Genomic DNA, 15169 nt, shown 5'->3' with positions numbered 1-15169 from the left:
ATTAAAATGTCACTGTTAAAACGAGAAACCACGCAGACTATATTGAATGAGCTGCATGTCCTTTTTACTCCTTACTTGCCACTACTCATCAGTCTCTCCATTTATACTATCATAGGCAGGTCTCACCATCTAGTGGTGAAACTGAACAGTAACGCAGTACACGAAGGTGTTATAATTGCAAAAGAATACAATGCCAAAACAAGTCAATGGCGAATGGTAAGTAATCCTAATAAAACACTGCTTTAGCAATATGTCTGAAACTCAAAACAAATGGCAGCACAGAGTAGAAAACACTATTTAGCCAAAAATGTTATTAACGGCTACCAGCGCATTGCCTACCGGCATGCCTAAGAGCCTGTTTAAGCTTGATCCTAAAATGTTGTTGGAGGTTCCGTATGGAGGGTGTGACCCATTTGCGAAGCCTCCTGAGCACTGGCGATTTTAGCATGGAAATCTTGGTGGGCAAAAAATATAAAGGTTGAATGCATGCCAGCAAAGCCAGTATACAACACAACACTATACAATACATTAATTGCACTATAACGGTGACAAATGGTACCCACAAACTGTTAGTGCCTACATCAAGCTATCCCAACGGCAGTCCCAACATTTTAACAATTCTACACCTGGTTATCAGTAGAGCCTTGTCTGGCAGCGAAACAGTTCATTCAGCCTCATTTAATGCCTTAAAAAAACATAGCTGATATGGCTGAATTGCTTGACAATTGAGATGTACAAACTATGGCATAAGGGATTAGAGGCAATCCGTAATTTCGATTAAGACATTAATGAGTGAGCTACTATTTGTTTAGCACTTTTGAAATGTACAGTGACAGAATTCAGAACATGGGCAGTTGTTACAGTGTTCTCCCTGTACAGCAAGTCAGACCGTAGGATAAATAAAAAGGGCATATAAGCAGACGATGAAAGCGATGATTACATTTCTCTAAAACAGGTTATAGGCTACATGTGCACCACCAAGTCAGAACAGTAGGTAAATATAACAAATTATTAGGGTAAGGCACATGTGCTACTAACAGCTACATACACTTAGTATTATTTTCTTAGTTACTGTCATGTATTGTCATGTCTTGTCCCTGTGCTTTCTCTTCTCTTTGTTTCCCCCTGCTGGTCGTATTAGGTTTCTTTCTCTCTCTCTATCTCTCTCGCTCTCTATCGTTCCGTTCCTGCTCCCAGCTGTTCCTCATTCTCCTAACGACCTCGTTTACTCTCTCACACCTGTCCCCTCTTTTGCCCTCTGATTAGGTCTCTATTTCTCTCTCTGTTTCTGCTTCTGTCCTTGTCGGATTCTTGTTTGCTTTGCCCTTGTTCCGTCCTGTCGTGTTCTGCCTCTTCATCAGATGCTGTGTGTGAGCAGGTGTCTCTGTCCTCTACGGCCCGCGCCTACCCGAAGGGACCTGCAGTCTGTTGCCGCTAGTCCTGCAATTCTCCTCTACAAACTAGAGGATTTATGTTTTCCCTGTTTGGACATCTCCTGTAAAGATTGAGGATTTATGTTTTCCCTGTTTGGACATTAATAAACTCTGTTTCTGTTAAGTCGCTTTTGGGTCCTCACTCACCTGCATAACAGTTACAGTATACATATCTCCCTGGCATATAATATAATTTATGCTGCAGCATACAAGACATTTTTGGACTCACCTTGTTGTGCTGTGCTCACTTGAACAGGAAGGTGGTAATGTTGCTGTGTAATGTTGCTGTGTAATGTTAATGTCCAATGGCCGATGAGCACCGATATGTTTTATCTATCATTTCTCTTCATTATTTCTCTTAATGTGACAAGGATTAAAAAGGATTTGCCAGTAGATTGACGACTTGATTCATGATGATGGCTGCTAGCTAAGATTTTGGAAGTATGATGTTGACATGATCAGTCCAATCAAAGCTAATATACATATAACGTCATTTGACGTCATTTTACCTGTGGCCAATGACCTTGGGCCTTCATGGATGGGCATTTCTAATGTAACTCTATGGCAGCATCCAAAGGGTTAGAATTTTATAGGTCTACCCTTAGACTTGGCGGTGACGTAGTGTCCCCATGAGTGACAGAACACTGAGCAACTCACAGCACAACGCTCCATATTTTCTGCTGGCTTGCCCCACCACCACATAAAGCACTGAGCGAGGCTGAAACACCTTCCTTTTGGAGCTGTCTTACTCAAGAAAACAAAAAAAGAGACCATTTTTGAGACCATTATTAACTCAATGTTTGTTTGTTTTTTACATTGTTTGCAAACTAATATGTGACACATATAAATGCCAAAATGCCAAAATAACATTTAACTTTCTCTGTAACTTTCTCACTCATCACTATTCATGATTCATTCATGATTTTTCTTAATCATGGCATTATATGGATTGATTTTGAAAATTTCAGAAGCATCTTGTCTACTCACTTAGAAATAGAATTACTCCAGTCATCATTCACCATTCAGTTCCTATTGGACAAAATATATCCAAAACAAACTGCAAATACATCCAATTACTTTTTAAAAGTCACATGCTTGATGTAGTCATTGTGTGCTTGGAACATGGGACCAAATACTACATTTTTGACTACTTCAGTACCCTATAACTATAAATGAAATTTGTCCAAATACGTATTACATCTTCAAATGGGGGGACTATCTCTATGAAGTGCTTTAATTTATAAATGGTAAATCAGATATATATGAACAAAAATTATGCACAAGAATATGAGGTCCAAAAAAGCTGGAAAAAACACAAATTCACATCAGTGCTTTTGTTTGGAATCTCCTATTTATCTCGCTATGGAAAAGCTGAAGCACACTTAAAACACACACACAAATAGGACAAATCAGACAAATGATTTCTTGCCTATAACAATCTATAACATAGTTTATGTAAATAGCTCACTTAATGTTCACACTTCGATTATCAGCCATTATAAAGATGAATGTATTAATTTAATTACCACCCTCAGCTTGCAGCGAACTGAATCCTGTAAATTCCATTCTATGCAGCATATTTCTATGTGCAACGTTCAATACATTGCGCCCAACTGTCCCGCCTGAAGTTATATGTGAACCAATGGGAATGACAATAAATCTTCAAGGTGACCAATTACATTGCAGATTTTTCACGATGGTCTTTCCTTGACATATGGCCTGCATTTTGGACAACCATGTAGCGATTCAACGTCCCTGCAGAGGACTTAAATATATTAGTATTTGCACCAGCAAATTTGGTGCTCGTCATTTTATTAGATTTGTGAAAGAAAATAAGAGCTGGTTACTTACTAGGTTCCACAGGACATTGCAGCCCAGTGGTGGTCGCGAGGATGAGACAAAACGGATACTAGGGAGAGGCCGTGAGGACGAAATTAAGGAAGGGAGTGGGAGGTCTTTCCCTGTCGCGTACTAAACAGCAACCAAGCAGTGTACTGTGGACAGCATTGGAACTCCAACCCGAGGTTCCTAAACGCTATCTGGCTGCTGAAGTGCAGCTTGCCCGTGATAAGGCCAGGGACCAGCCGTGGTGGGAAGTGGCAGACGCTGGCATTGGGCTTTTGCGACACCGGTATGCTTTATGATGTGGTGTGAGCGAGCCACATTCACATGTTCTCCAAAAATGGAGACAATAAAAGTCATTATAATATTGTGCATCTTAACTAGCTAGCCACCAACTCCGGTAATGCACCGTTTTGGGGCAGATTACTGATACAAGCAACAGCCCATATTCATGTCAAGGTAACGTAGTTATGTTTACTGTCTGAAGGATTTGTCATAAGAAGGCTCCTTATCGACAGCGAGCATGGAGGGGCGTTGTGGATTTAGCCAACTTTGCTAGTTAGCTCAGTGCAACACTTCTGCTTTTAACTAGATTTTAAATTGTTTTAACTAAACGCATACATGTTAACATTTTAACTGGGAGGTTGATTTGTGCGGGTTTACAGAGTTGTGTTGTCAAGGTTTACTTGATTAATGTTGTCACGGGCTATAGCAATCCAGCTAGCTAACGTTAGCTAAATAACCCGGGTCAAACTCGTGCACCCTAATGAAGGAGTACAAAGTGGTTGTGCTGGGAAGCGGCGGCGTCGGCAAGTCCGCGCTGACTGTCCAGTTTGTCACGGGCACATTCATCGAGAAATATGACCCTACAATTGAGGACTTCTATCGGAAAGAGATCGAAGTGGACTCGTCGCCTTCGGTGCTGGAGATCCTTGACACGGCAGGGACAGAACAGTTCGCCTCCATGAGGGACCTGTACATCAAGAACGGCCAAGGTTTCATACTTGTCTACAGTCTCGTCAATCAACAGTCATTTCAGGTAAAGGGACTTTATCTGGTGTTACCTGCCAACATGTCAAGGAGCTTGCAACCTCTTGATAGAGTTGTAGCCATGTTTTAAATGGGCCTACTGAGCAATGCCTATTGTATTCATATCATTCTGAGTGCATCATTCCTAAAAACCATTGTTGACAGCCTAATCTCTACAATATAAATCCATAAACCTCTCTTCTACCCCATTTCCATACGTCCGTCCTCTACACACTGAAAGTTTAAGATCAACAGGTTAGAAGAGTGCTGCTACTTAACCCATTGATATACATTGAAGAGCAAGGCAGCAATAACTGTTGCGCAAACATTTCCCCACAGTTCCTGAGAATATCCTTATATCTATCCCAAAATTCCTCCCCCCTTTGCTCCCCAGGACATCAGGCCGATGCGAGACCAGATCGTGCGGGTGAAGCGCTTTGAGAAGGTGCCACTGATCCTGGTGGGGAACAAGGTGGACCTGGAGTCCGAGAGAGAAGTGGCAGGTGCAGACGGTCGGGCCCTGGCCCAGGAGTGGGGCTGCCCCTTCATCGAGACCTCAGCCAAGAGCAAGACCATGGTGGACGAGCTGTTTGCTGAGATCGTCCGTCAGATGAACTATGCCACACTGCCAGAGAAACAGGAGCAGTGCTGCACGGCCTGTGTGGTGCAGTGAGGAAGTAGGGGACACTGTCCCCTCTACACCTCTCCCCCAGGTAAGAGACTGGAGCACTACACTTTACCCTCCACACACATAGTAGGACAAAGAAGTGTAAATGCACAATAGGCTTGTCACTGACAACGGGCAAGAATTCACAGGTATGGTCATGGGTAGCAGAGGTGTAGAGTTCATAATGTGTGTACAGAAAATGTACTTGCGGAGGCAGGGAGATGAGAGGATCAGGGGTGGAACAAAATTACAGCTGTTAGATAAAGCAGACAGGGAAGGGGGTTTGCTTCTCAGATTGTTAAAACCATTGGTTTAGCCTGTTATCATTAGATCAGATGAAGAATGTGGTGTGAAGAACCCAACTGTCTGAGCAGTGAGCACAAGGGCAGAAAAGAAGAGTAAGAGAAGAGGCTGGCAGTGTAAAGGCAGAGGGACTAGACTTATGAGCCACAGAGAGGGTAGATCCCAGACAAAGGGAAACGCAGCATCCTGAATATAAATTGATGTTTCAAAACAGGAAGCAGATTTTCTGCACTGTGTGAGAACTACCCCCTGCCTTCCCCACACAAACTGCAGACACACATACACATTGAGGTATTGGTTGTTTTTAACTGGGTTTCACAGTTTACATATTGACGAAATGCTAATTTCCTTAACTGTGTAAAGGTCTTAATTTACACAAATATGAATATCTTCATACTGTCTCAACACCTAGTGGTGTCTTCAGTCTTTCCTTTCCTCTGTCAGTAAGTAAAATAGTACTTTTTTTGTTTTCCGTCATCATTATTTGGCAGGATCTCTCCCAACTGGTTCCTGCTTTGATGACCCAGGAACCACATCAGCTCGATCACATCTTTTGACCTCTCCAGCTGGCCGTGTTACCTACAGTACCAGAGAGCAGATTCTTGTCTGTCCATAATCTAATTCAAAGGAGTCTTGAGCCTGCCCAACCTTTGATATCCTGGAACACGTTCACCTGCAGACTCACTGGCCTTCATGGTGACCCGGCCCAGGGAAGACCCACTTTTCAATGTGTAGAGGATAACCTTTATGGGAATGAGGATGAAGGATTGTCTATGGATTTCTATTTTCTCATTTGGGGTTGGGGAGTGCTGGGGCAATGAGCAGCGATCTGTTCAGGACCACAGCAAAGCTTTTTGAAGCTGCTCCGTCATTAGTTCCCCTGGTTTTACTTTTTACTTGTATCGATTTATTAAATCTGGTATCTAATTTTAAAGTAATAACGGACATGCAGGTTGAGGACTCGGGTCAGAATTTAATCAAACCGTGGTAAATGTATGATTGCTGTGGTTTATAGGGCCTAAAACCAACTGTATGGTGGTTATAAAGCAGACCACCTTTCAACTTTCAATTTTTCGATGGGCATGGTCGAGCCAGGTCTCCAAGCATGAGACGTTCACGTTGAGCACTATGCATGTTTGTTTTCTGGTCACCGCTGTGTGGTTTGCTTTAAAGACAGGAGATACAGTTTCCTCTTAGTCATGCAAATGACTAATATGTTACATGGTTTGATCAAATTCTGACCCTAAACCATCTAACTTGCCCTGAACCACATGTTAAACATGATGTACTGAGGTCAGTGTCTGCAGGTTTGTATGCCACTCTTGTACTTTATTGATGAATTAATGTCAATGATTATTAAGGAACTCCACTCAACTGGTTGCCTTGGTCTTAATTGAAAGGAAAAACCTGCACACACTAGGCCCTCCATGGAATGAGTTTGACACCCCTGCCCTAAATGATCTAACTTACATTGTTACTTTTGTTTTTGCTTTTCTCATAGCCTATTTATTAAAATATCTAATTGCTTTGTTAGCCAATTATCAACTTTTTTTTTATATACTTGCTTTTGGGTTTGCTTTTGTGACTTTACAGTGTGTTTTTGAAGATGAGAATTAACAGAGCCTTAAATGATTTCAGTCTTACATTGGTTTCTGTGTGGTTATTGTCTTTCTTCCAACTTTTCAATGTAATTACTGCCATCATGTAGTACAAATCTGATACCAAGATTGAAGAACACTGGCCAGAGGGGTATCCTAAGAAGCAAGCTAGATCTACTCAGGGTTTTCTAAAGCTAACCAGCTTCAGTAAGCCTCACATTCCAGCTTCATCTGTACTAAGACAGTGGATGTAACTAGGAGGCTCGTAACTGCATGTCACACGTGGTTAGTCGAACGCCAAACTCTTCATTGAGACTGCTGAAACCTCAATGGATTGGGAAGTCTGACACATTTTCATTTGTGCTGAAATCAAAATGAAGGCAACGTTATCTTGCAAATTCAGCAAGTATATATGGAGATGACGCAATCTTTGTGTCTTCTCCTCTTAGTTCTGAAGGATTTGTTGCCGTAGAAATTTACCCGACTAAGGTACATTTGCATGACTGGTTACCTCGTTGAAGGATACCTCTCTGATCAAGTGTTCACACGTTTGGTGTCCTGAATCACTATTGGTAAGGACGTGTGCTTTTTTCTTGTTTAGACTTACATTATTACAGATGCTGTGATATACTATACCACTCAAAAGGTTGGACACCTACTCATTCAAGGGTTATTTTTTATTATATTGTAGAATAATAGTGAAGATATCAACTGTGGAATCATGTAGTAACCAAAAAAGTGTTAAACAAATCAAAAAAAGATTTGAGATTCTTCAACTAACCACCCTTTGCCTTGATGACAGCTTTGCACACGCTTGGCATTCTCTCAACCAGCTTCACCTGGAATGCTTTTCCAACAATTATTCTACAATGTCCAAACTTTTGACTGGTACTGTTTTGGGGTTTCAACTGGTACAAGGCTACCTTCGGAAGAGTCTTGTGAGGCTGGTGAGTGTCTTAGAGTAAGTAAGCCGAACTGTTCGGGCGGTACAGACAATTTCTTGAGAAGAATGAATTTTAGGATGTCTCATTGTCTGAAAAACACTGTTTAAACAGACTAATTTTAATTGGGACTTCTGTATTATGCTAATTTGATTTAGATGGGGGTGTGGACATCGACTCTAGGGGGATATTTACCATCCCTCCACATTGTAAATATGGCATTGGAATATGGCACTGGAACTGACCTTTATACAGTATTGTAATGAAACAGGCAGGGAGCAGGCCTCGAACCCTCGACATTCTAGTCCGAAGTCCAGCGCACCATCGGTGTGTCCCAAGAGCATGCTCAAGAATCAGAGTTGATATCCGTGCTTATAAACCCAGGGTCGTTACAGTATGTTATGCTTACTTACAGTACTTTCTCATGTTCTTATTTGTATTGTTTTTTGTTCTACGTTATGTTATTTTTAGTATTACTTTGCTATTGGATTACTACATCGTTTGGTTTAGAGCTTTCAAGAAAGCCATTTCACTGTACTTGTGCATGTGACATTAAAATGTGAAACTTGGTTTAATATTCAGATTAAACCACTCAAGTGGCCTTAAGGTTGGGCCATTTTGGCTGTGACGAGGCTACTTACTTTTACTTAGCTCAACATTCGTTTAGAATATGGTGTAGGACAGTTAAGATTTTCTATCATGTAGAAAGAATAGTGGCAGCTCTCTAATATACTGTATTTCTGTCTACAACGTTATGTGTGTTACACACAGTAAGGCCAAGTACTGTCACACAATCAGCCACGAGGGGGCAGCATTATCTTATTTGAAAGCAGATGTTCATCATAGTAGATTCTTCAGCATTTCAGGTGTCTAACAGATTTAAGTATTTTCACATCACTAGCGTAGTTTTCTAAATTGTCAGAGGGATACTACCACTGTTTCTACATTATTTCAATAATACCACACTTCTTATTCGGCGGAGAAAATGTCGAGGCTGCAGGTAAATCTCAAAATCTCCTTTAGGTGGCAGAGTGATGTATTATTGTGAGTTAAAAAAATGCGAACGTGACGTCAAGCTACTGACAGATGTAAACAAACAATCCATATATTTTGGTACAAGTACTGTAACATTTGATAACATTAGTTACATGCGTAACCATGAAGAGGGTATTTGTTACTGTAGGAACAACGAGCTTTGATGACCTATTTGAACGTGTTACTTCCCCTGAAGCTGTTCAAGTGAGTATGACCTGTGAAAATGGCTACGTAAGCTAGCCAGTTCAAATAGACGGTAAATGTTATTGAAGCAATAAGGCCTGAGGTGCCAGAATACAGCCCATAACCGTGGTATATTGGCCATATATCACAACCCCCTGAGGTGCCTTATTGCTATTATAAACTGGTTACCAAAGTAATTAGAGCAGTAAAAATAAATGTTTTGTCATACCCATGCTATATGGTTTGATATACTACGGCCAAGTACCCAATTGTCATAAATGAGTAAAAGTAAAGATACCTTTATAGAAAATGTGCTAAATATACTTAAGTTGTAAAAGTAGAAATAATTTCAAAATGCTTATATTAAGCAAACCAGATGGCATAATTTTTTATTTTTACAAATAGCAAGGGGCACACTTTCAGCACTCAGACATCATTTACAAATGAATCGTTTGAGTTCGACCAGATCAGAGGTAGTAGGGATGACCAGGGATGGATGTTCTCTTGATAATTGCAACCATTTTCCTGTCCTGCTAAGCATTCAAAATGTAACAAGTCATTTTGGGTGTCAGGGAAAATGTTTGTAGTAAAAAGTACATTATTTTCTTTAGGAATGTAGTGAAGTAAAAGTTGTCAAAAATATAAATAGTCAAGTAAAGTACAGATACCCTAAACAACTACTTAATTAGTGCTTTAAAGTATTTTAACTTAAATACTTTACACCACTGGCTCTAATGCTCTGACTCAACACAAATACCCTCTACTTTGCACACGATACAGTTTAGGAAACAATTGTAATATAAGCGAGAAATACTTGTTCAAATACAAAAGATACTTACTGTAAAAGCAGTTTAGGAAAGTTGCACCCAGTTGTATTTTGAGAAACACAGGAAATGTGGGATGGAATGGTCCAGTGGAAATGCGAGTGCACCGTAAGAGGATGTGTCTTAGCCAAGGCGCCGGGTGAAAACCGCCGGATGCAAGCAAGTGTATCTTTTGTATTTTAAAAAATTATTTCACGCTTATATGAAAGTTAAGTTCCAAAGGTTTGCAAAACTGTATCGCAAATTAGGAGTATTTCGGTTTAGACAGAGCTTTGAGATTAAACATATCATCGGGTTTGTAGTTCACTTGGGAGCCAGCTGTGATCAGTAACATCCGCTGAGAACCCAAGGGAGGGCCGGTTGTAAACTAGGTATACCCAACTTGGGTTCATGAGCTCTAGCTAGCCAGCTGGCCTCAAAAACTAGACAAGAATAAGTTGTGTAGATGTGCCATACCCTTTCATTGTTCTATTTATAGTAACGTTTCCTTATCTTTCTTGAAGGTGTTAAAAGCCCGCGGCTATCAACATTTGGTCCTGCAGGTTGGACGAAGCTCCATCTTCGCAGATTCAGACAGCTGTCACAAGCTCACGTTTAGAGGCCTTTAAATTCAAGGATTCCACTGCTGAAGATGTCAAATGTGCCGATCTGGATATCAGCCATGATGTTGTGTACAATGTCCGAAGAAATAAAAAAGCTAAACTACCAAGCCATTTTGCTGGTCTTTTAATGTTGATCATTTATGATAATTTCTAATAATGAAATTCCTCTTCTTGTATTCTCAGGGGAAGGTAGTTGTCTGGAGACCGTTGAGGCAGGCAAGCCACTATTAGTGGTGTTCAATGACAAACTTATGGACATTCACCAGCTAGAGCTGGCCAGACAGCTACACCAATAGCTACTGTACTTCACTGCCAGGTCAGTGTAAATCCTCATGTGCAACACTTTGTCAATCTAACATATTGTACATTTCTGCTAATGAAGTCCCAGAGTTGTCAAACTGATTAAAATTCATTGAGTCAACTTATAAATCTAATTTTGTCTCAAATTTCACAGCAATCTCACTGAGACCTTGAGGACGATGGACCTTTCGGTTCTCTCACCCTTCATACCTAGACAACCAAATAATTTTGCCACTTTCCTGGACAAGGCCCTTGGTGTTCAATGATTCCAGCGCAGGGAAATATCTGAGGTCGACTCTGTGTTCTTTTATGGTCTCTGGAGATGTTTTCACTCTGAAACTCTCCTCATCTTTGAGATGAACTGGCGGTGGGGTTGAACAGAGGGAAGCCTGGGCCCCAGGTTCTCCTATCAGCATGCAGAGCAAACGCCAGAATGCGACGTCAGTCTATGCAAGACTTTAAGATTAAGAGTTTGTTGAAAGGTCTGGCCATGTTCTATTTCATCTAGTTGAAGACAGGCTGATTAGGCATTAGATGCTGACTTTTTAATGTTGGAAGGGGTATGTTTTCAACTTCAAATGATAGGAAAGACACTCTCGGATGTAGATACAGGGTATTGTAACTCTAATTTCTATGATTTGTTATGAACAGAACAACTTAAAAATATGTATAATTTGATGTGCTGTTTGGTGTGCTGTTCATATATGCTGTTGTCTCGATTATACTGTTGTTGTTTGAAGTGTAATTAAGCTTCTCCTTCACTCCTCGTGACACTGGTCAGCACACTGTAATAAGGCTGGCATAGACAGCAGTGGGGTTGCACTCTGACATGAAAACAAACACCACATCCTGTTCAGATGGAGATTAGCACAGATGGAGAAAGCAGCCTCCAAAATTATAGGATCAAAGTTGTGAAGCCAACCAGAGAAGAGGGCACTCCTGTGAAATCACAATTCATATTATGACTTCATAACCATGTTTCCAATGATTCCAATCCATGGAATGTTTCTCAAAAAGCTTTCGTGACTTTAGGCTTCTCATTATCGCAAGTGACTCCGGTTCCTCAGCTTCCTGAGTGATGTTCATCTGTATTAAACATGGAGGTAAGGCCAAAGTTATAAAATGCATTCCGCTAGTGTCACATTTGATGTTTGCAGTGTTAGAAACTGTATTTCAAACCATTTCTTTATTCTCATCCTATCTCCTCACAGACAATGAGCAGTTTCTGGCCAACACCAACTGCCCCGTGGTTCTCCTGCTGCAGTACATGAGAGCTAAGATGGGCCTGCCGGAGACAGGTGGGAGTTCGGGGGGAAGGGGGTCATCAGGAAGGGTGGGATGGGGGGCCTTAATGATGACGACAGCTTCCTGATTGAAATGCTGCTGTGCCGATCGTCTCTTACAGACTAGGGGGGTCTTGAGTCTATCCTAAATTTAGTTTCACTGCTGTAACTAAAGCAGGGAATGTGGATGGAGAGCGCTGATGTGAGAGTCAGGGATTTGGTTGGGGGGGGGCAGCGGCATGTGAGTGGGGGTTCACCGGCTGGTGTTAAATATTTCACACTGCTCAACTCGAAGGGTGTCTGCTTACACCTGCTGGGTCCTGCCACACTTACCACTGTGTTGCCGCAAAGCCCAGAACCAGCGCCATGCACTAATGAAGCTATCTATCATTACCAATCTCATTAGCACTGAGATTAATGGGGCTTGCTGATGTGTGGGTTTGTCTACCGCAAGACTATCAGTAGTAAATCCTGCACTCTGGCTCTGCCCCTCATCAGCCATCTTTATGTTATGCTACATATTCAACCAGTTTTGGCTCTTTCTCTACATACAGATAGATTTGTCTTAAATGTGTGTGTTTGTGTGTGTGCGCGTGTTTCAGAGCTGGTGGATCTGTGTGATGACCGTGGGGCTCTGAAGCTTCTCTTTCTGTCCCAGCAGCCTCAGGAGTGTGCCAGCCGACTACTTCCTCCCCGCTGCTCCCTCACATTCTGCATTGTTAATCGTGAGTTCTATACATAATAGAAGTAGAACCAATGGAGTGGAGAAGGCCTCTATGAAACTATTCCTAGTTACCAAAAATATGTTTCTATACATGGCTCTTCTTTGTTTTGAAGTTTATGTTTATCTTATCAGGAAACCCAAAGGATGGTGCCTATATTTCTATCACCCCCTTAGTGGCCAACCCAGACCCTGCATTTCTGGGTAACAATAAACTATGCTTGTTAATTATGTGTGTGCATTCAGATAAAGTATTTCATGTGTGTCTTCTGGGGGATTGATTTGTTTACCCATTGTCTTAGCGTGTGTACATACGTTGTTCCTGTTTGTATGTGTATCAGAGACTCTGCAGACTCAGACTGACAGCCTGGAGAGGGCTCGTCTCAGACAGCTCCGCTCTCAGGAGGACCGCAGAGCCACGGAGGCGCCCTCTCAGACCCAACCCACACAAACCGTGAGTATGTGTGCTGTGTGTGCTGTGTGTGCTGTGTGTGCGTGTGTGCGTGTGTGCGTGTGTGCGTGTGTGCGTGTGTGCGTGTGTGTGTGTGTGTGTGTGGTGTGTGTGTGTGTGTACACTCCACCAATTATTTGGACAAATAGAAGATTTTTGTACTGTGTTCCACAGGCTAAGGGCCGGGGCCGTGCGGTACATATGGACACCCCTGATGATGAACCCTCCAATCGCCGAACTGGAGGCAGGAGGAGCAGGAACTGAAAGAACCTATCAATTTTACAATAATTGGTGTGCATATAAATTTTGAAATGTAATAAAGTGGACACTGAATCTATCTAAGTCTACGCCAGCCAATGGTCATTAGTGTTGAATAATACGGTGATCAAAATAGAAATATGACTAGATCTAAATAGAAATCTGTTATACAATCGCTACGCTCCCATGTCTAATACGCTTTATGTTCTGAAAGGAAGATAGTTTTAACATGGTCCCTTGAAGTTAAGCGATAGATGATGTCACCTTCTGCTTCTGTGATTGGTGGGTATGAATACCTGTTCCTTACCAAGCTTTACCAGTTGGGATAATTGGATGGAAATGACTGAATTGGGATAAATATATTTAGAAAGGGTGCGAAATCGTGACTGAAGCTCTGACATCAGTGTTTATTTTCCAAGAGTAAGAGTTATGTTATGTGTATTTTAATCTTGCTTTGCTCAACAGGTGTTGAGGTGTTGTTGCAATAATTATGTGTCTTGCAATATGTTCAACATGCACAATTTACTTTTGAAGGCTTTATCAGAATTTAATTTATCTTGAAATTAATTTCCCTTGACCAGTGAGGGATCTTAATTTAGAGGTGGTATTTTTGGGCTATCTGCCAGAGGGACTGAATGAGGGGTGTGACAGTGTGCCATTCTCTTTTCTGAAGGTTTATTTAGCCACCTCTGGTGGGTGGCCTGGCACTTTGAAACAGGACGTTGTGGGTTAAATGCCAGCAGGTGGTTCCTCCCAGTGTTTGTGGTGTACCATCTTCTAAATTATGTACAAAGCCTGGGTCAGATGGTTTTAATACCAGATAACTTCCCTTCCTAGAATCACTGGATTATTTTCTTAATGTATGTCTGTGGAAGGCCTAATAACGTTTGAGGAACAAAGGCCTTCGGGATTTTGTGATGAAGTTCCATTTGAAGTTTAGTTTTCATTTCATTTCAACTGGTTTTTACCCAAACTGAAACAAGTACTGTACTTGTTTGGTCCTTTCCAAAGTGATTACCTCAAGAAAAGGAAGAAGGAGGCATGTTATAAGTATTTGAATAGGGCCACTGTCAGGCCATACAGCTGTGTCTTGCAGATGGCCTAACCACTTGCTAAATACTGTGGACAAAATAGGGAAGAAAGAGAAACAGCTGAGCTGTTCTTGTAAAAGGTTACATTGAGAATCTAGACATCATTTAGAAAGTGGAATGCAATATAAAAAATACATTTTCCATGCCATTATCTAACTCGGAATGCTTGCTGTGTGATTCTTCTCTTTGATTGAGAATTGATTTACCCAATCTCTAGAACATCTACACTGTATATAAAAGAACGAGCAGTATACACTGAGTATAAAAAAAAACATATCGAGCACCCCCTTTTGCCCTCAGAAGAGCCTCAATTCATTACGGCATAGACTCTACAAGATGTTGAAAGTGTTCCACAGGGATGCTGGCCCATGTTGACTCCAATGCTTCCCACAGTTGTGTCAAGTTGGCTGGATGTCCTTTTGGTGGTGGACCATTCTTGATACACACTGGAACTGTTGACTGTGAAAAACCCAGCCTCTTTGCAGTTCTTGACACACTCAAATCAGTGCGTCTGACACCTACTACCATACCCCATTCAAAGGCACTATATATTTTGTCTTGCTCATTCACCATCTGAATGGCACACATACACAATCCATATCTCAAGG

The 15169-nt window shown here is 41.4% G+C and overlaps 2 protein-coding genes across 4 annotated transcripts; both read left to right on the top strand.

Moving 5' to 3' along the window:
* Window positions 1-3113: 3113 nt before the first annotated feature.
* Window positions 3114-6917, top strand: LOC123993380 (ras-related protein Rap-2c). 2 transcript variants are annotated; one of them, XM_046295478.1, is made up of 3 exons: window positions 3114-4314; window positions 4699-5017; window positions 5489-5724. In XM_046295478.1, exons 1-2 carry the CDS (start codon window positions 4042-4044, stop codon window positions 4975-4977), a joined length of 552 nt encoding a protein of 183 aa, XP_046151434.1. In that variant the 5' UTR covers window positions 3114-4041; the 3' UTR covers window positions 4978-5017; window positions 5489-5724. The 2 variants fall into 2 exon arrangements, with proteins under 2 accessions (XP_046151434.1, XP_046151433.1); XM_046295477.1 differs by lacking the exon at window positions 5489-5724 and adding an exon at window positions 5766-6917 and having other exon boundaries at window positions 3116-4314.
* Window positions 6918-8684: 1767 nt separating this feature from the next.
* Window positions 8685-14600, top strand: lg13hxorf65 (linkage group 13 CXorf65 homolog). Of its 2 annotated transcripts, XM_046295480.1 has the most exons (11): window positions 8685-8813; window positions 8997-9052; window positions 10359-10533; window positions 10641-10773; window positions 10912-11239; window positions 11790-11860; window positions 11969-12055; window positions 12643-12765; window positions 12897-12965; window positions 13103-13215; window positions 13387-14600. In XM_046295480.1, the coding sequence occupies exons 6-11, from the start codon at window positions 11836-11838 to the stop codon at window positions 13474-13476; spliced, it is 507 nt and encodes a 168-aa protein (XP_046151436.1). In that variant the 5' UTR covers window positions 8685-8813; window positions 8997-9052; window positions 10359-10533; window positions 10641-10773; window positions 10912-11239; window positions 11790-11835; the 3' UTR covers window positions 13477-14600. The 2 variants fall into 2 exon arrangements, with proteins under 2 accessions (XP_046151436.1, XP_046151435.1); XM_046295479.1 differs by lacking the exons at window positions 8997-9052; window positions 10359-10533 and having other exon boundaries at window positions 8687-8813; window positions 10912-11860.
* Window positions 14601-15169: the final 569 nt, after the last annotated feature.

This window comes from Oncorhynchus gorbuscha, linkage group LG13 (assembly GCF_021184085.1).
Source record: "Oncorhynchus gorbuscha isolate QuinsamMale2020 ecotype Even-year linkage group LG13, OgorEven_v1.0, whole genome shotgun sequence".
Taxonomy (NCBI): domain Eukaryota; kingdom Metazoa; phylum Chordata; class Actinopteri; order Salmoniformes; family Salmonidae; genus Oncorhynchus; species Oncorhynchus gorbuscha.
Note: the sequence above shows the minus strand (reverse complement) of the source record. Positions and strands in the feature narration are given on the sequence as shown.

Coding starts and splice junctions, on each gene's coding strand:
- LOC123993380 (XM_046295477.1), top strand. CDS start 4,042: ATGAAGGAGTACAAAGTGGTTGTGCTGGGAAGCGGCGGCGTCGGCAAG. Junction 4,315..4,698: donor TCAATCAACAGTCATTTCAG/GTAAAGGGACTT, acceptor TTTGCTCCCCAG/GACATCAGGCCGATGCGAGA.
- lg13hxorf65 (XM_046295480.1), top strand. CDS start 11,836: ATGTTCATCTGTATTAAACATGGAG. Junction 12,766..12,896: donor CACATTCTGCATTGTTAATC/GTGAGTTCTATA, acceptor TTATCTTATCAG/GAAACCCAAAGGATGGTGCC. Junction 13,216..13,386: donor AGACCCAACCCACACAAACC/GTGAGTATGTGT, acceptor TGTGTTCCACAG/GCTAAGGGCCGGGGCCGTGC.